General features: G+C 41.0%; 1 protein-coding gene across 1 annotated transcript; it reads left to right on the top strand.

Moving 5' to 3' along the window:
* Nucleotides 1-33: 33 nt before the first annotated feature.
* emc1 (ER membrane protein complex subunit 1) lies at nucleotides 34-20,967 on the top strand. Its single transcript, XM_083770251.1, has 22 exons — nucleotides 34-159; nucleotides 1,385-1,512; nucleotides 1,697-1,762; nucleotides 1,855-1,948; nucleotides 2,039-2,167; nucleotides 2,300-2,426; nucleotides 2,834-2,983; nucleotides 5,016-5,183; nucleotides 5,571-5,642; nucleotides 5,767-5,865; nucleotides 5,986-6,082; nucleotides 6,498-6,614; nucleotides 7,896-8,095; nucleotides 8,520-8,669; nucleotides 14,059-14,220; nucleotides 16,497-16,616; nucleotides 16,919-17,056; nucleotides 17,197-17,370; nucleotides 18,277-18,487; nucleotides 18,769-18,853; nucleotides 18,956-19,085; nucleotides 19,248-20,967. Exons 1-22 carry the CDS (start codon nucleotides 68-70, stop codon nucleotides 19,425-19,427), a joined length of 2,889 nt encoding a protein of 962 aa, XP_083626377.1. The 5' UTR covers nucleotides 34-67; the 3' UTR covers nucleotides 19,428-20,967.
* The last annotated feature ends 130 nt before the right edge of the window (nucleotides 20,968-21,097 follow it).

Below are 21,097 nucleotides of genomic sequence, written 5' to 3'. Positions count from 1 at the left end.
TCAACCAACCAGACCACTTCCCGTTTCCCTTTCCGCCGCAGCTCAGCACCCCCTGGCTGCTTTTAGAATGGCAAAGCTAACAATAATATGTGTAAATTTCCTTGTATTGTACAGCTGCGTCGCAGCTGTCTTTGAAGATCAGGTTGGGAAATTTGACTGGTAAGATAAACCGAATTTTCGAAAATGCCACGTTCTTTTTGCTGCGGTTTAGTTTTTTAATTTTGAGATGCTAACGCTAATGCATTGTCCATAGAAGACTAAGTGCAGGACTTCCTCATCTTCACAATATGTTTTGGTACATCTATCATGCATCCACGGCTTTGGAATAATATCTCTGCAGTTGTGTTGTGAAATTCTGAATATTAACATCCCCATTGACCGGACCCCAACCCTGCAGAGGGGCTTTAGATAGATATGCCTTAATCAATGAGTAATACAATTGTGACCTCCCCCATCAAGATACAGCAATGGGGGAGGTCACAGATGGGGGCCAATTGGCCAAATCAAGCTAAGCAAGAGAACAGAAGAGACCATTGGCCTAGACTAGAGTCATCTAGACCCTTAGCCCTCCAAGCAGAACCCAATGGTACTGAAGTTTCTGACATTTTTGACGACCCAGTCACCCAGACCATGGGGTCCTGTTCCAGCAGTATCCTGCTACCTGGTACGCGGACATAATAAAACATAAACACCGTGTTTACGGCCTGTCTGCGCTCTTTGACGACATTTTTTCGTGTGAGGGCTTCTGAATATGTGAAGTATAAGTACCTATACATGCCGCTGCGAATATCTCCTGTGGCGCGGAAGCCTTTAAGTATTTTTAATCTTTGTTTGACCGATTTGGTCGCTTTGATTCTTCTCTTCCTTCCTTGTTTATTGACACCTCATTGTACCGCCTATCTGGCTAGCTAGTGGCACTATAGCTATGACAGAGCAGATCAGAGGCAGGGACGTAGCCGCACAAGCCAACCGCACACCGGGAGGCGGTACAATAAACGGTAAACAAGAAGAAATAAAGCGAAAAAAAAAGATTAAATATACTTAACGGCTTCCGCGCCACAGGATATATTCGCAGCGGTTTGTATAGGTACTTATAGTTCACGAATTCAGAATAACTTAAACTAAAAAAGGCTGTCAAACGCCGCAGATACGATGTTAGTGAGCATATTTATGTCCGCGTTCCAAAATTCCCATACGAAAATATAGTTATGAACAGGGACCCTACAATAAAGCGACATCAACATTTCAGAAAAGCTTTATGGAGGGTTCCGAGAGGGGCTACTAGACCCTAGAGCTTAAGGGGTTTGAAGGTGTTGTGCACAAGGTTTTTACTCATAGATAATAAACATCCATTATAAACGAATTCATGTCGTGTTCTTTGCAGGAGGCAACAATATGTGGGCAAGGTTCGCTTTGCCCATTTTGATATGCACATGCAAGCATCCAAAAAGGTGATCTTGGCCACAGAGGAGAATGTCTTTGCATCAATTAATACCAAGACTGGAGAACTCCGTGAGTATAATATATTGGTTACCAGGGAGTTACCAGGGATGCAGATGCAGTCCCAAGATGGTGGGCCCCAGAGTTGATAAAAATGTACTTCTCCTTGCCTATTCCTGGCCAATGTATACTGTATTATGTAACCTACTTTAAATTAAGAAAAGTGGAATCTACATATTACCTGTATTTGTTACAGACTGGAGACATGTGGACATGGTAGGGCCAGAGGGAAACATTGACTCTCTCCTGATGCATGGACAAGGTGAGTTTTGTATTGACAGTTCCATTCATGGATGTTAGGCTTGTTAATTAATAGGAGATAATAACTTAACAACCTAATTTTGTCCTTTTTAGATGCTGTACTTGTTGGAGGTGATGGCCGTCTGCTTCGTTCCTGGGATGTAAATATTGGTGGTTTGAACTGGGAGATTGTTCTTGACCATGGCAGGTGATTAGTACACTGACAGGGCACATTTAGACCATTTGTGTATCGACCAAACATAATAATAACCTAATGTATTTTTGTTGTACTCCTCAGTTTCCAGTCGACTTGTTTTGTTGGACAGCACGACACTGTGAAATATGTTGCTGTTCTAAAGAAAGCAGCCATTTCTGTGCATTACCTTTCCAATGGTCATCAGAAATGGATAGAGAATCTTCCAGAAAGGTAAGTAGCCGGTTGTTTTTAGAGTGAGAGAGACGCCCATGGACACAACACTAGAGGGAGCTCCTCTGACCTAGTGTGATAAATAAAATATACAAACATATCAGCTAAGGTACATTGTCTTTTTGCCTACAGTGATACAGTACAGTACCAGTCTGTGTACTCGGGTGGAGATGGGGAAGTGTATGCTCTGGGAGTGGTTCCCCATTCGCATCTTGCTATCGTGGCTTATAGTGTGGACGATGGGGAGATTACAAAGCAGGTAACAAACAAGCATCAGATCAGATGGGTAATTTTAGCACTTAGGTTTCTGCAGCTGTTCTCGCCACTTAAAATGAATCCAATATTTCCGCTTACTTAAACCCCCCAAAAAGGATATATTTTCTAGACAAATGGAATGGAACAAAATATTTTGAGATGTGGGTCGGTGGCAAAATACATATCATTTTGGGGGTCCTTGATATGAAAAAGTTTTGAGCACCACTGATATAGCAACATACGTTTTTCAGAAAACTTTTTATTTCTTTATTTAGAAGATATTTGTAGAATCTGCCTCCCTCAGGTCTTAATAGGTTAAAAATGAAGATAATTTATTTTAAACCAACGCATCTTAAAAATAAGATGATAATTCAAACTACCACATCCGACTTGTGTTTCTGTTCTCCTCAGGTGTCTGTGGAAGCTCCATGGCTCTCCAACATACAAGCCAGCTGTGTAATGGTTGATCAGGGGGTGCTGATGTGTGCAGATACTACAACTTCGTCCTTGTACATGCTTGATGTCAGAACACAGTCACAGATGACCCAGATCCCTTTACAGGTACCCATCAACACCAAACACAATTCAGAAATTACTTGAAGGCTTTCTTTGGGGTTATTTGTTGGTAACCCTTTACTTCTGTATGATATTTTCCCAATGCAGTGTAATGAAAATGTCTAAATGTTTAAGACTATCTATACCGGTATATACATTTGAGATGGGCAGAAGTACTCTTTGTCTCCACCAGGCCGAATGCATGTGGGGAGAGTATGTTTTGCACTCCGTCCGTCCGCGTGTCCGTCCGTGTGTCCGTCCGTCCGTCCGTGTGTCCGTGAGCAGCTAATCTCGGCCACCGTTAACCCGGTCCATGCCAAATTTTGCACACACACTCCCTGGATGCCAACGATGAACCTCTGCCCCAAACTTTCCAGAACGGCCTGTTATAGCGCCACCAGGAGGCCGCTTTGTGCAAAACAAGTTTTTGCACAGTACACCTACAGATTTTGTCCAAACATCACGCAAATTGGTACACAGTCTCTCTAGAGCCATTCAACGAAACCGGTCTTTCAGATTTCTCAGACTCCATCCTGATTGGTTAAGATTGGCTTCCAAAGTTCACAGGAGTGCTCAGTTTCAAACAAAATGCTGCAAATCATGAACACATCGCGTGATTTCCGTGAAATTGTGCACCCACATTCCCACTAGGCCGAGGACAAAATGGCACATGAACAATTTCAACTCGGCCTCAAGGTGGCGCTATAACTGGCCAAAAAGTGTTTTTACCTCTAACTGCACGGATCTGTGGATAACTTTGTATGCCAACTCCCTAGAGGCCAAGGAAAAACCTTTGCCTGGAATTTTTCACATCTGCTCTTTATAGCGCCACCAGGAGGCCCACATATGTAAAACACATTTTCTATTATTACTCCTTCAGATTTTATCCACATTTCACGCAAATCGGTACACATGATCTCCATAGTCATGTGATCAAGACAGGTTTTTTTGATTTCTCATATTCCATCCTGATTGGCCACGATTGGCTCCTACACTTTTACGCTCCTACAAATCGCCACAACTCCTCAACGCAGAGTCCGATTGCGATGAAACTGTGCACGCATATTCCCACTAGGCCGAGGACGACATGCCACCATTTTTTCCTCAAAATCAGCGCTATAACAGGCCAATTCCTGTTTTTAGCTATAACTGCATCGATCTGTATACAACTTATGTATGCACACATGGAAAAACATTGTACCTGCATCCCTCCAACACGAACCTCCGGCCCAAATCTTCCTCAACAGCCTGTTATAGCGCCACCATGAGGCCACAACCTGACCTGCCCTGGTGGAGACCTGTGCCGATTGGCACTTTATCTAGTTATTCTTTGTTGTTGTGCTTGCTGTGGTTTTGTTGTTTTGAATGTTATGCTATCTATGCTGCTGCATTGTCTGTAAGGAAACAAAAATAAGTTTTACTCTTATGTACCTGTAGACTAGATGTAACAATAAAGTATAACCTTGAACCTTGAAAAAAATGTGCACCAGTTCAGGTCGCCAAGTCATAGACCGAAAGGCGAAACTGCCGTTCCCGACTATGCTTTCTATATGTCACTGGCTTCCCCTTTGCATCCTACCAGTTCTATCTCCACACGCAACGGCGCGCCTTCATGCCTCTCGTGCAACATTGATCTGTGCTCTGGCACCACACACCAATATAGACCACCACATTCACCACCTTCAATGTGCTTGTATTCTTTCATTTAGTTTAATTTGCCAATAATCCCCTTAGTAAGTACCCCTGGTACCTGTACCCCTGTTGGTCTGCCATAGTTTAATTTGTCCCATCGTAGTCTTTGGTATGACTCGCCCGTGGTTTGAACCCTGACCTTACAATCTCAGGGCGGACACTAACCACAAGGATACTGATATGAGCTGGTAGCGTAAATAGTTAACATGATATATGAACATTTCAAGATGTAAAATGATGATCAGCCATCAAGTTATACATAGGTCTATCTTGGTATTTTTGCTCTCAAAGTGCACCAGAGTGATGTATTTTACTTACAAAGTAGTCTCTTTATCTCTTTTGCTAGTCACTTGGACTTGACATTGCCCCAGACTTCAAGCCAGTGCTGGTATCAACTCAGCCCAACCCAGCACGACCTCCAAATTCCGAGTTCTTCCTCCAACTTGGGCCAGACCATCATCTTCTGCTGAAGCTTAATGATGGTGAAATAGTTACACTGAGGGATTTCAAGCCTGTAAGTTACTCTTATTTTCTTCACCACAATAATGAATTCTTAAGGCAAATATACAGTACAGATTAAATAATTGATTTGAAATTTAATTCACTTGAGCACTGAAGATGTGAATTGAAACAATGTTTCTTTTATTAGGCATTGTTTCTGACATCAGAATATTATCGACAATGATAATGAGTAGTTCAGTTATATAAAATGAAAAAAAACAATGTTTCTTGTGTAGTTAATGCTAAATGGAAATATCTTCTGTAATAAATGTTAAATTACTGTGACTTATTCTTGAGTACATAATTAATTGGTCATGGATCTTTCAGATACTGTTGTTAAGACATGTGTTTATGGAGGAATTATTATTGATGATCATTAAAAGGTTATTTCAATTCATAGGCTTTGCTGGTTTCATTCGCGACCGCTGGGGAGAAGACTATTGCTGCTGTCATGACACCCAAGAATTTAACTGTGAGTTACTTCAAATTCACACACTCAGAATTGTTTGGCCGTCCAATGCTACATTGTTTATGCTGTCAATGGTATTATAATTATGTCTGTTATATTCATTTGTTCAATTGTTTTGTTTCCCTAGGCTTGTAGTGTGAACCTCTTTAGTGCAGACTCCGGACGCAGACTGCTTGACACAACACTCATCTTTAACACGGACCCCAATGGTGGCAAACCAGAGAAGGTCAGGATTCATGTTTTTCCTGAAATCGGATGATCCATGCCGTATTTGACAATTAATTATCCAATGTTGATATTGTTGCCCATATACAAAATTTAAACAGCTTATTTCAATGCCTTTCAGCTGTATGTGCAGGCGTTTCTGAAGAAAGATGACTCTGTCGGCTACAGGGCTATGGTGCAGACTGAGGACCACACACTTACTTTCGTACAACAACCAGGTATACTTACAGTTTCATGCCACATTAAAGACGGATTAAAAAGTGACAAAATATGAATCAAATATAAAAGTATTACAATATTAAAGCGGCAGCAGCACAATGTAATTTCTTTAATTAATACATTTATTTTTGTCCAATCTGTATTGTAGAGTATATTTATACAATATAACTTATACAATTGGTGTGGTTGTATTTTGTCTCCTTGCTCTTCTATTGAGACATTTAGATTATGTCTCTCCCAAACACAGGATTTGACATGAATTTTACCCTGATGGTCAATATTCAATTAATCCCCTGAGCAAGCAGGGCAGGCAGGCTCTACATTAGCTCAATAAATCTCGAAACGGTGTTAAAATCCGGGGTCAAAGAGGAAAATTTCGTAGTGCAGCTTTAATAAGTCTTGTTTTTTTCTCAGGTCGTGTGGTGTGGACAAGAGAAGAGGCCCTATCAGATGTGGTAACAATGGAAATGGTCGATCTGCCTCTTACAGGGGCCCAGGCAGAGCTCGAGGGAGAGTTTGGCAAAAAAGCTGGTAAAACAAACTATTTTTATTTTATTTTTATAATGCATGAATGCTCTTGCTTTTTTTTTATAATTCCACAAAAAATACACAGAAGCCTGATGCCTACAGCTGAAAAAGTTGTTAATGCTCTGATCAGTATTTGAACATTTTATGAAAATGATTGGTAAATGTTGTGTCTTTGCAAGCTCAATTATAGGGAATTTATCTCAAATTCCAATCTTAATCATAGCTTTTACTGTTTCTGTGTCTCATCAGTTAATTTATTTATCAATGTTTATGAATAAACAGCTGGTAGCCATTTCACCTAGCAGTAGAATGCACTTTATTGACTAAAATGTTTGGAGAGTTATTTTAAGGCATTTTTATTGGTAAATTCCAAAAGGAGCAATGATCAGCTGGCAAAGTGTTCCTCTGCGATAACTTGGTTCAGGAATTTTTCATATAATGCTAGCACTTTCCTCTTCCTTTTTTTTAATTTAATTGCTGCTCTCGGATTCAGCTATTCAAGGTAACAAGCTTCTCTGCTCTTCATGTTGGCATGCGTCTAATATAGATCTTTAAAGTCCCACTGATTCACACTCTCCATATTCTCTCTGTTCATGAATACCTCTGCTGTGCTCCCTTATCGCTGTTGTACAAGGGTACAAACTAAGGAAGCCACACCTCCATACCAGCAGGCCATGCTCTCTCATGCCTCTTGCTGAAACACTCCACTGTTGCTCATTTCATACATTCAGATCACAATGAATTGATCTATTCACAACATTTCATCCAATCACTATCAATGTTTCTGTCAAGCGTAGCTTCTCTGTCTTGATTTAGCTTTTATTGTTTTCAGATCATTTTCAGCTCCACCTTTTATTCTCTTCTGTATTCTTAGTTCTGTTTTGTTGATTCTCGCACTGCTCTATCAATGATAAACTGGCCAATTTGCAAGCTTATTTTCTCACTGTTTACACCTCATTAGATAGATCGATAGAATTATGCATTCTTTAAATGTTGACCCATGGATAAAGAAGCTTAGTTCAAGTTTTTTGTTTTGGTATTTTAATTGTTGCTGGTTACGTGCCTTTAAGACCTCCAGCTTCAGTCCTCCTCACATACCCTAATCTGACGTAGGATTGAAACCCACATGTGCTTCCTCTCCACTGTATCTTTCCTCGTTTTCATTCTGTCGGCCTTTATAAAAGAAAAAAGAATAGACTGCCAACTCTCCTTCTTTTAAATGAAAGATATCCATTGATGTTCACTTCTAAAATATTCGCCCCTTTCTTTAATTATGTATAATAGATGGTTTGATGTCCATGGTGTTGAAGAGGCTTTCCTCACAGCTCATTCTGCTCCAGTCATGGATCGGCCATCTGTGGAAACTGTTCTATGATGCACGGAAACCCCGCAGCCAGGTTAAGAATGAAGTGTCCATCGAGAACCTTTCCAGAGATGAGTTCAACTTGCAGAAGATGATGGTTATGGTTACCGCTTCAGGCAAGGTATGATGCAAACAAATTCTCATTCTGATAAAAAACTATCAACATTTATCTATAGCCTCGACTGGAAGCTTTACAAAGTTAGTGTGCAGACTTCTATTCTTTTTAGGGGAGCTAGCCCTTCCTATGCCCAGTTTAGTATGTCTGTGTGTAACACGGAATGTGATGATTTGATTTGCTGAGCACGGAATGTGGTGATGTATATGACCGCCCTTCACTTCACACAAGTGTGATTTGTTTATATTGCCTGGCCTTATCCACTGTTGGTCCTGCACCTGACTTCCACCTGACCCTTTAGACCGAAGCACAGCCTGACGTAATTTTGATCTACCCAACCTGGGTCAGCTCAGTCGCAGTTAAAATATAATTTATATACATTTTGGAAATCTGTTCCATACTATAATTATGTTGAATTTTGTGTGTTAAGCTCTTTGGGATTGACAGCAAGACCGGCACAATTGTATGGAAGCACTATCTAGACAGTGTCCCGTCGAATGCAGCCTTCATGCTGATGGTGCAACGAACTACAGCCCACTTCCCTCATCCACCTCAGTGTACACTGCTCATCAAAGACAAGGTGAGACATTAAAGTAGGGATGTGTTTCTTATAACTTTTTTGACCCATTCTAGACGGGAACCCATTTGGTGTTTATATCAGTATGTTATACTTTAGCTATTGAAAAATAGCACATCTACAAGCTCATAGGGTGGCACCGAGTGCAGCGCTACGAGCTTGTAGGTCTATTTATTTTTTATCGTGAAAATGCGGCACAAATCTTTTAATATATAATCTTTCAGAGCGAACGTTTTTTTTTTTTTTTTTTGTATATCTTTTTATTGGGTTTTTTACATTTTTTCCCCTCCCATGTGGAGTCCTTATACATGTCACTGTCAGATACATTTGTTAATACAGTACGTAGATCTTAAGGCACCCCTCATTTTCCTCCCGTCCACCCCCTGAGCCCACCCACTCTTCCCCAATGCAGAGACAATACAGAAAATTACAACAACAAAAAACAAAAAAAAGGAGGAGAGGGGGGGGGGGGGGGGGGGGACCACCTGTGTGTGCGCGCAGCCACCGGTTTGCACGAAGCATATGCAATGCATAGGCACAATGCGTTCACCATTATATAGATAATATTAGTAATATTTATAGTAATAGTATAGTAATAGTAATAGTAATAGTATAGTAATATTTCAAATATCGCTCATCTCTGGGACAACTGTCAGGGTTCTTACGTGATCAACAAAGGGCGTCCATGTTTGCTGGAAAGTTGTCATGGAGCCATTAAGTGCGAATCTAATCTTTTCAAGTTTAAGATAGAATAGTACGTCCTTTATCCATCCGTTGTGTGTGGGTGGGGAAACTTGTTTCCATTTCAGGAGTATGAGACGTCTGGCTAAAAGAGAAGTAAAGGACATTATTCTTTTAAGGTGTGGGGGAGTGTTAGTCCCTGGGGGAATACCAAACAAGGCCGTTAACGGGTTGGGTGGGATAGGTACACCCAATATGTCAGAATATGATTGAAATATGGCTGTCCAAAAGTCCACCAGTCTAGGGCATGACCAAAACATGTGTGACAGGCTAGCAGCGGGTTGTCTGCACCGGTTACATGCATCACTAATGTCTGGAAATATCTGTGCTAATCTTGCATTTGTGTAATGAACCCGGTGAATGATTTTACATTGGATAAGATTATGTCTAGCACAGATTGAGGAACTATGAACCAGTCTCAGAGCTGTCTTCCATGTCGGGTCGGGCAGTTCTAGTCCCAGGTCCTGCTCCCATGCCGTCCTAAGATGGTTGAGAGTTTCTGGGTTTATTGAGTTGAGTTCATTATATATTGTTGAAATTAAGCCCTTTGTATTGGGGTTCAGAGAAAGTAAAGAGTCCACTGCAGAATGGTTGGGTTGGTTTGGAAAGTTTGGGAATTGTCTTTGTGCAAAGTGTCTGATCTGAAAGTAGCGAAATAGGTGAGAGGCAGGTAAATGGAATTGCTCTGTTAAGTATGAGAATGGTGCCATAGTCCCGTTGCTGTACAGATCTTTAATAGTTCTGATCCCCTTGTCCAACCAGTTACGGAAGACAGGGTCCGAACATGAGGGCTCAAACAAATGATTACGGTATATTGGAGTTAGGTAAGATAAGCTTTTAAGACCGAAATGTCTCCTGAATTGTGTCCAAATTTTAATAGTGTGTATGACGGAAGGCATGGAGCTGACTACAGGGATAAGTGGAAGGCCTGAGCATATTAGTGAAGAAAGAGAGTGTTGACTGGAAGATATCTCCATTTGGGTCCACAGAGAAGTATTATCTGGGTTGACCCAGTGGATAATCTTTAAAATGTTGCATGCCCAGTAATAATTGATGACATTTGGAAGAGCCATCCCACCCAGCAGTTTAGGCCGTTGAAGATAAGACTTCTTAATGCGATGTGGTTTGCTGCCCCATAGAAAAGATGTTATCATCTGATCGAGTTTTATAAAAAAGCTCTTCCGAATAAATACTGGGATATGCTGAAAAAGATATAGGAATTTAGGTAGGACAGCCATCTTGACAAGGTTGATGCGGCCGGCTAGTGACAATGGCAGAATAGACCAGCGATTTAAATCTTTCTTACAGCGTTCTAGTAGTGGAAGAAAATTTTCCTTAAACATGTGCGGGAGTGAATTAGTAATAAATATACCCAGATATTTAAACCCAGTGTCCACCCATTTAAAAGGGAGGAGTGACTGGGGGATTCTTTTAGCTGCTGGAGTTATTGGGAATAGTTCACTTTTTTTAAAGTTAAGTTTATACCCTGAATATCTGCCAAACTGCTCCAGTATGGACATAATGACAGGAATGGAAGACGTTGGGTTTGATATGTATAGAAGTAGGTCGTCTGCGTATAATGATACCTTGTGAGTGATCCCGCCTCTTGCAATACCCTCAAACCTTGCTTCAGTGCGGAGCCAGATAGCTAAAGGCTCAATGGCGATCGCAAAGAGCAAAGGAGATAATGGACAGCCTTGTTTCGTACCCCGTTTAAGGGGGAAGAAGTGTGAGTGGAGGTCGTTTGTAATGATTGAAGCCACTGGAGCTGCGTATAAGAGTTTAATCCATGAAATGAAATCTGAGTTGAAACCCATTTTCTCCAATACGAAGAAAAGGTAGGTCCACTCGACCCTATCAAAGGCCTTTTCCGCGTCCAACGAAAGGACAACTTCAGGGAGTTCAGAAGGTGGTGTTTGAATTATATCCAGCAGGCGCCTGGTATTTGAGAAGGAGTGCCTCCCTTGAATGAAACCAGTTTGGTCGGTTGCTATTATATCAGGGACCACAGTAAGTAAACGGTTATAAAGAACTTTAGCTAGGATTTTTTGGTCCACGTTTAAGAGAGAAATTGGTCTCCTGCTGCCACAGAGAAGTGGGTCTTTGTCTTTCTTAAGTAACAGTGAGATAGATGCTTGATATAGGGTTTCGGGTAGTTTGCCTTTCAGAAATGACTCATTGTACATACTTTGCAGTTCCGGACAAATAAGGTTAGAAAATGTTTTATAAAACTCTGCAGTGTATCCATCGGGGCCTGGGGATTTTCCGTTTTGCATTGATTGTATAGCTTCTTGGATCTCCGACAAGGAAATTGGGTTGCCCAGATTCTGGGATAGTGTTTGGTCTATTACCGGATAGGGTAGATTATCCAGAGGGTTGTCATTTTCCCAGAGAGCTGGAGGGCATTCAGAGGAGTAGAGTTCGGAGTAAAATTTAACAAAAGTTTCATTTATGTCTTTTGTGTCTGAGAGGACTACACCTGTGGCAGATTTTATTTGGGTGATTAATCTAGAGGCCGCAGCCGAGCGGGCCTGGTGTGCCAGGAGTTTACTGGCTTTGTCTCCCATCTCAAAAATGCGTTGTCTAGATTTAAGCAGGAGGCGTTCAGCCTGACTTGTTGAAAGCATGTCAAATTCTGCCTGAAGTTGAAGGCGCCTATTGTACAAAATCGGCGTGGGAGCCATTGCATATAGGTTGTCTATTCTTAAGACTTCTTCAGAGATCTCGGAAAGTTTCAAAGTTTCTGACTTTCTGGCATGTGAAGTATAGGAGATTATCTGGCCGCGTAAGCTAGCTTTGAGTGCTTCCCACACAGTGGAGCAAGAGACGTCTGGGGTTTTGTTAATTTCGAAATAGGATTCAATTTGAGATGACAGGAACTCTTTGAAGTCATTGCGTGCAAGCATCTGAGAATTAAAGCGCCATTGTCTACTTGGAGTGTAACTTCTGGATAAATTAATCTCCAGTGAGGTGGGAGCGTGGTCTGATATTACAATGCTATGGTATTCACATGTTTTAACCTTGCCTAAGAGTCTGTTGTCCATAAGAAAAAAGTCGATTCTGGAAAATGTATGGTGTGGGTGCGAAAAAAATGAGTATGCTTTGGCTGTAGGAAAGAGAAACCTCCAGGGGTCAGACAATCCCATCTGCTCCATGTAAGTAGCGAGAGCATTAGCAGAGGTAGAGGGGATTGCAACTCTGGTAGACGACCTATCCAGAGTGCCATTTTGGACCATATTAAAGTCACCACCGATAATTAAGAAACTGTTATCAATAACTGGTAGTTTGGAAAAAAAGTTTGAGATAAACTGAGTGTCGTCCCAGTTAGGGGCGTACACACAAGCTAGAATTACAGGAGTATTATAAATTAAGCCTGACACAATGACATATCGGCCGTTGGAGTCTGCAGTAACATTATGTGGGTCAAAAGAAATGTTTTTATTAATTAAAATGGCCGCTCCCCTGGCCCTACCATTGAACTTTGAGTGAAATAGGTGCCCGACCCAACCCTTTTTAAGTCTTAGAACGTCACCTGGCTTCAGATGCGTTTCCTGAAGGAAGGCTATGTCGGCCTTCAGATGTTGTAAGTGAGATATTATTTTGTTTACTTTAGTGGCCTTGTTTGACCCTTTGACATTCCAAGAGATGAAGCGAATATTATTTGGAATGGTATTTAAATTAGTCATATAGGATTTGGATGAAGCAAGCCATAACGCATTGATGTTGCGACCGAACCAGTGATCCTGCTATGCACACACAGGTGGGGGAAAGGTGAAAAAAAGAAACTAGGATAGACAGAACAAAAAATAAATAAAAAGGCACACAGGTCTCTGCCCCAGGGACCCTCCCACCCTCCCCGAATGCCCTCCCAGTGAAGGCATGTCAACCCCAAAAACCTATCACTATAAAGGACTGCGTTGGTATCACAGTCTATCATGGAACCAACAAAGTACCTTTCCCCCCATTTGAATCTTTATCCATATTCTAATCGTTTGTTTTGTAGTGGAAAATGAATTGTAATACCCATTCTTAAACCCAAAAGCGGTAGGCAATCGTGGGAGAAGGAGAAAAAAAAAAAAAGCAAAAACAAGAGTAATATGTATATATATATATAGGAAAGAAAATGGGAAAAGATGTGGATAATTATTATTATTACTACCATTATCGATGCCAATACAAACAAGAATAACAACAACAACAACATTAGTTCTAGTAGTGATGATAATGACAGAGCGGAGAGAAAAAAAGGGGAAAAAAAGGAGAAAGCTAAAACAATACTGGGTATTGTACTGCTAGTTGTCTACTGCCGTTGATCTTAGTGGGAACCACACTTTTTTTTTTTTAAATAATAATATTGCCTACGTCCTTTAGCTCAATAAAGATAATTTAATTATCCTGAGCCTAGGAAAACGTTCGCTAGAAAAGAGCGAACGTTTTCAACTCAAATCTTTGCTTCTGGGGAGGGTCCCTGGAACAACATATTTTCAGATGGGGGTCGGTGGCCAATTACATATTCTTTTGGAAGTCCTTGACATATTCAGACATTTTTTTTAGAATCGTCCTCACGTCTAAATGGGTTTATATCATTCCTGACATCCTATACAATTATTCTGATATGTTACTCACTACCTTTGTCCTTGTCTTGGTGCAGGACACAGGCTTTGCTACCCTGCATGTGTTTAATCCCATTTTTGGAAAGAAGAGTCACATCACCCCGCCTACTTTGCCTCAACCTATTCTTCAGTCACTCATGCTGCCTCTCATTGATCAGGACTATGCTAAAGTGTTGCTTCTGGTTGATGACCAGTACAAGGTTAGTGGAAATGGTCATATTTTCATGTTAATCAGGGTTTGTGTGCATGTCTGTCAGAGATCCACAAATCACCTGACCAAGCTGCAGCAAAACACAGTACTAGACAGTAGCACCTAGGGTTATTCTGTTAGTCGTTTATAAAAGAAATGTTAAAATATATCAACACATGCTTATTGGCCAATTAGTTAATTTGCATAATATGCATTTGCGCACCGGTAGGTTCTTGGTTCAGAGAGAGATTAAGGGCGCTTTCACACCCAAAGTTCGCTTAGAAGGTCCGGATCAAGGACCAAGGACCAAATATTTGCATTTTGATTTTGGTCCGTTTGGTGTTCACACTGGACTTTGTAAAGCGTACCAAATATGTAAACAAATGACACGTGGACATGTTAAGCGAACCAAATAGTGGGGGGGAAAAGAACATGAGGGGAAATCACTGTCTACAATTTTTGCAGGTGCAACCTTCAGTCACACAGAGAGAGAAGAGAACAGCAACATGACAGGCAGCAACAACTTGCTATTGCATTCATTCTTATTAATTATTTTATTAGCCAAATAAGAGCAACAGATGAACAGAGGAGCAGGTGTTTGAACAATAATGTGCTTGCTGCTGAATGCTGATGCATAAATTCACGGAGACGTATAGCCTACAACAAGGTATCCCCGATAAAAAGGACTTTTCTTCCATGTGTGCACCTTCACCCATGTTATTTCTGCGCATCAAATCGGCGCCGCGGCGGGCATTTCCATGTCATCTTATGGTTTGGTCAGTTGGTTATTGAGCTTCAAGTCAGAACAGCTCCGCTGCAGCTAATTGAGTTGACCTAGTTTTACGTCTTTTGCTATAGTGATGTAATCAATTAAACATTTGGGACCACATGTGTATAGCTTATTTAACATTGGCTTTTTCTCGATACCTGCGGCCTGCGCGACATGGATGATTTTAAATATTTCTCTGTCTCTGCGTCTCTCCCATATAAATATATGGGTCTCTCCCCCAGTCCCCTCATGTGCGTGCGCGCCCACGCGCCCACAGACACACACACACACACACACACACACACACACACACACACACAAAAAGGAGGGGACACGAGTTGAAAGAGAAACTCGCATGAAGACTCATGCATCGCAGATTCGCATGCGTGGCGGCGGCCGGCGCATGATTAAAATAAACAGATCTACAAGCTAACATCGTGTGCCATACCGTGCACCATTCCATGTCGATAACTTGTACATTTTGCGCATGTGAACCTCGTATGCTGCGCTGCGCCTCGACATATACTGTATGCGTCTACTATTAAAATCAGACTGTCAGCTGTCATATGATCCCCGTAAAAAAATACATGCTTTTATAACTATAATTATTAATGCAGCCTCACAACTGCCGACGCCCGACGGCTATTTTGCCTATCGTCCTGTATTTGGTCCTCTATAAAGTCCGAATGCATTCACACCAGTAACGAACCGCACCGTGGTTCGTTTGGAAGCGAACCGAGTTCGGCCTTTTTTAGCGGACCATGGTTCGTTTCTTTGATCCGCACCAGAGTTCGTATGCACGTTCACACCAACCGAACCAAAGGGGTAAGCGGACCATGGTTCGTTTTAAACGAACCAAACATGTCCGGTGTGAAAGCGCCATAAGAGTGAGTGAAAATGAAATGCACAATGTCTGGTAGGGACCATTTCACAAAGCAAGACAATGACTTAGTGAAATGGTTCTCAAACACAACAGCAGCACAAGCAGCATGCTAATCACTTAAAGCACCCGTGTGTCCAATCGATCCATTACGCATGGATGGAGACACAAAGAGGAACGTGATGAAACTGTTCCTCGCACATAACTACCTTACTTCTGAGGCAAGTAAAGCGAGTGGAGAACTATTTCAGAGATGTTTCCCCATCACTGACATTTTATGGAATGTTTACAGCCTCTGTAATTTAATTGTCCATTTCCCCAGACTGGCTACCTTAGCTTTATGTTATCTAGGAATACTGGGGATGTCTGTGGCGTGGCGTGCAATCGGAGCTGGTGTTCTTGGCAATGTAGATTGATACCAAAACTAGACTAGACTAACCTACATTAGGTAGCCTGGGTTGTGTCAAGCTATGTAGTATGCCTACCTAATTTAATCGGTGCAGATTACACACAATTATTATGTTGTACCCCATAAAGTGTACTATACCTTCTTCTGCCTTCAGTTGACAACCCGATTTCACTGGTTGTCTTCTGAGAAGTATTTTCATTAATATTTTCTTTCTCTCTCTCGTCCTAGGTGTCTGCTTTTCCCTCCTCGAAGAATGTACTACAGCAGCTCCAAGAAATGTCCACCTCCATATTCTTTTACCTTGTTGACAATAGTCAAGGAAGGCTTTCAGGCTACAGGCTACGCACGGCAAGTACAATTTTATTGTTCCGTTTTGTGACTAACTCACTATCTGCCAAATGCTCATAATATGCAAAATAACAAAATTATGGATTGTTTCTGTTCATTGATTGCTTTGAATACTTTATTTGATAGAATATGTAATTGCTGGTCATCAACCACAGTAACACAATGTCCTGGGTTTTACCTTTTACAATCCCAATAAATAAGAAATGCCTTATTTATCACTCATAAAGTGTGCTTTCTTTCCCCCAGAATAGTACCCGTTTGTTGACGTTGATTAACTCATTTGCTAACAACTGTGTCTTCAGGACCTGTCTACTGAGCTGATCTGGGAGGTGTTTATCCCAACTGAGGTGCAGAAGATCGTTACTGTCAAGGGGAAGAGGCCCAATGAGCATGTGCACTCTCAGGGCAGAGTGATGGGAGACCGCAGTGTCCTCTATAAGGTATTTCTACTAACAAAATGTATGCTGACTGATGATTTATGATTGAATTTGGATTTGACAGAAGAACCTCCTGTAGAAATAAATAACGCTGATGATGTTTATAATCATATAATATGTAACTTTGCAATGCATTCTCATAGTACTTGAACCCCAACCTACTGGCTGTGGTGACGGAAAGCACAGACATGCACCCGGAGCGTAGCTTTGTGGGAATCCTCCTGATTGATGGTGTGACTGGACGGATCATCCATGAGGCTGTTCAGAGAAAGACCAGAGGACCGGTGCATTTGGTGCACTCTGAAAACTGGGTGGTGGTGAGTAGTGTTCACAACATCTCCCTGTCTCATTAGGTTGGGTTACGATAGATATGCATCTATGACTATGTTTACATGGACGGTATTATTCAATTATAACGGAAAGAAATATTTGTATTTATGAATTTTGTATAGTATATAGTTTATAATCTTGTCATGATGTGCGCTCAGGGGGAGTTAAGTATGTTGCTCAGGGACACACAGACCGGGACAGGGAGGTGAACTATAGCGACGTTCTGATTACCAGACACTTGTTCTGCCCGCTAAATTACGGCCACTCTAGATTAAGGACTATAATCCAAAATTCCAACTACTTGATGAGAGAAAGAAATGGCAGATCAGAAATAAATATGTCATCACATCATGTATGGGCTGAGGTCATAGGGGCGAGGCTGTAACTGTTGCTGACTGAATGAAGGAAGAAGGTTGTTATGTGTTTGAACAAGTTAGCAATCACTGGAAGATGTTAAAAATAGCTGCTGTTGCTGTGGAGGGGTGTCTTCAGTTGTTCCGGCTATCTTCTGTATCATGTGAATGGGAATATTAATGGAATTGTGTTAAGCAACCAATAAGCAGCTTTATCAAAGAATATTAATGTGTCATTTAAAATAACCAAAGTAAGATTATTGAGAAATGTAAACATGACAAAAATAACTTCACCCATAAATAAATAAATCACCCATAACTGGGCATTTAACATGTCAGCTATTAACAAGTCTGCCAGTAAATGAGAATAGACTAACTTTGAAAAGGGGACACAGTCATTGCCCGGAATCTTGTGTCTGGGATACCCGTATTTCTAGAAAAAATATAACTCTGATTACCTTTTTAGATGACGTGTTAAAAAAATATTTTGCACTTCCTGGTAAAGTGCAGCAATTTCTTTCTCTCTGTTTTATGTGACAGTATGAATACTGGAGCACCAAGTCACGGAGGAACGAGTTCTCTGTGATTGAACTCTACGAAGGAATGGAGCTCTACAACAGCACCGTGTTCAGCTCGCTCGACCGACCCCACCTCCCTCAGGTGCTGCAGCAGTCTTACATCTTCCCCTCCTCTATTTCTACTTTGGAGGCAACGCTCACTGAGAAAGGCATTACCAGTCGCCACTTGCTCAGTAAGTATTGTCTTGGATCAGGTCGATCAAACCTCTCAAGCCTTAGTTGTATTTGGTTGCATGCCCGCGTCGCGCCACGAAAATAGCCGATTTGCTATTCCCAGTGCGCGACACGTCGACACCGGCACGTAACCGGGTGTTATACATTGTGGCTAGATATAGTACGTGACCCATACTGTCTTGGATCTTGAGGTAAAATGTGTGTGAGAACAGCAGTCTGTCCTGTTTCATAAACCATGAATGTATTTTCGGCAATCCTCACAACATTTCTTCTCTCTTAGTTGGCCTGCCTTCAGGGGCAATTTTGTCCTTACCCAAGATGTTCCTTGATCCACGAAGGCCAGAGATCATCTCTGAGCAAAGCCGGTTGGTACATCAGTTAATTTCAATGTAAACCATTCATTTGACAGCCCCCCCACCCCTCACTCTTAATATAATATCCAACATACCTTTTTGTTCAATCCGCAGTGAAGAGAATCTGATACCTTATGCTCCCGAGATGCCAATCCGCACAGAGTGGTTTATAAATTACAATCAGACTGTGTCAAGAGTACGTGGAATTTACACTGCCCCCTCTGGCCTGGAGTCCACTTGTCTGGTGAGATATGCTGGCTTTTTAATAGGTTCCTAATTTCTGTGTTTCGACAACCAAAATGTCTTCTTTTTATTTTGACTGGTCTACCGAGTGAAGGCCTAAATTGTGTATTGTCTTAGTATTGTACTAAGCTAAAATCCAACAATTGCCCCCTCCCCCCTCCAGGTTGTGGCGTATGGTCTGGACATCTATCAAACCCGCGTCTACCCGTCCAAACAGTTTGACGTGCTGAAGGACGACTATGACTACATGCTGATCAGTAGCGTCCTCTTCGCCCTTTTCTTTGCCACCATGATCAGCAAACGCCTAGCGGAAGTTAAATTGCTCAACCGTGCCTGGCGGTAAAATAGAGTAAATTACAGTACATGGAGATCTTGATGATTCTACTAATGTGAATGCATGATTAGCCTCACTCTGTAAAGGTGAAGCAAACAGAGGCTGAACTCATCGTTTCTGTATATCAGTAGTTCCCCACCCTGGTAGAGTTGCTTAATTTCCATCCTGCCAGCACATTTATTGTATTCACCTGGTGTCTTGTAATAATGGCTGTCTAAAGCCTGAGTTAGACTTACACCTGAGTGCAACTAAGTATTAACCACTTAAATCCTATATACTTAGTTGACGATGGTACCAGGGTTATAAACTTGGTCCCTCCTCTTTTCCCTTTGCACCAAATGTCTTTGCCGCAAATACCTGATCTACTGTGCAAGCTCACAAATGTAATGTGTTGTAATGTGTTGTGAGCTTGTAGGTGGACTATTTTCTCTGACTGTTTGCCTACTATGACATGCCCTAAGTAGGGAACCCTTCGCTGGTGTAGAATGGAAGTTAAATGGACGCTACTGTTTCATTTGCACAAGTGTGACCGTACCCTATTCAGGGACTAAATTAGACTTGGACCTGGTAGGATGAAAAAGCAACTGTACCAGGGGACCTGAGGAACAGAGTTGAGGATCACTGCTGTAGAACAAATCTTAAGTACGATGAGAACTTTTTGGAACCATGAGGGTTGGGAGGATTGTTTGTATGTGTATGTTTATTTGTTTCTAACTTATTTTTCAAGGACAAGTTATAGTTAGAATAATATTTTTGTGGGTGTGACATTTAGTGTTTTAACTTTGGAATTCATAGATTCTTGTACATAAGAAAATTAGATAATTTAATTAAAGACACCCTGATGCAATTGTGTTGAGATATAGAGAATTTCTGATTTATTAAACGGTAACACTGGAGTTTGAGGGAAGGGGAAGAGAACAGAGGTGTCGTGCAACTAAGGTTGTAAGCTGCACTTATAATGTTGCATGGTGTGCACCTTAACCTATTGAGCCTCTAAGAAGCCACAATGCCACTAGGTTTGATGATTAATAAACACAAGCTTTTTTATTGTCAGAATATTTGATAAATGAGCATAACTGACGACTGTCCCAACAAAGTTTCAGACATGCTGTTATTAATGTTGAAATAGAAAAAACCTGAGCCTGTATGTGAAGCATTCTAAAATGTAATGACTTTTTGAAGAAAAGTAAAGATCACAGCCACGTGACATTTGTCAATCATACTCTGTCTGTAATTGAAGTATTTAACCCAGAAATTTTAATTAATTTAATTTAAATTTTACTGTGTAGCTATGGTTTTGAAATTACACCAAGTTACCTTTAGGTTTTAGGCAGCTTGCATCTTTATAAAACGGATGATTTTGGAATTGAATCCTTGTGGGGAAGAAAAACGGCTTGAGTTTTTAAGTTATTTTTGTCTGCTGCTCTGGTACCCCATTAAAATCTGTGGCTTCAGAACAGCTTTTGTATCATCTTTTAAGAGAGACAAATAAACACTAGCCTTACTTGTTTTTAGAGAGGTATGTTGTAATGCAGGCGAATTGTACCTATAGAAAGATAAATAAAAGACAACCTTTTTTGAAAACATGAATAAGTTATTTATTTCTATAAATAGATTAAAAATACACAATTTCACAAGCCTGACAAAATGAACACTTGACATTATGAATTATAATTAGT

This window comes from Protomyctophum parallelum (assembly GCF_964188405.1).
Source record: "Protomyctophum parallelum genome assembly, chromosome: 7".
NCBI lineage: Eukaryota > Metazoa > Chordata > Actinopteri > Myctophiformes > Myctophidae > Protomyctophum > Protomyctophum parallelum.
This window is presented reverse-complemented; position numbering and strand designations above follow the sequence as displayed.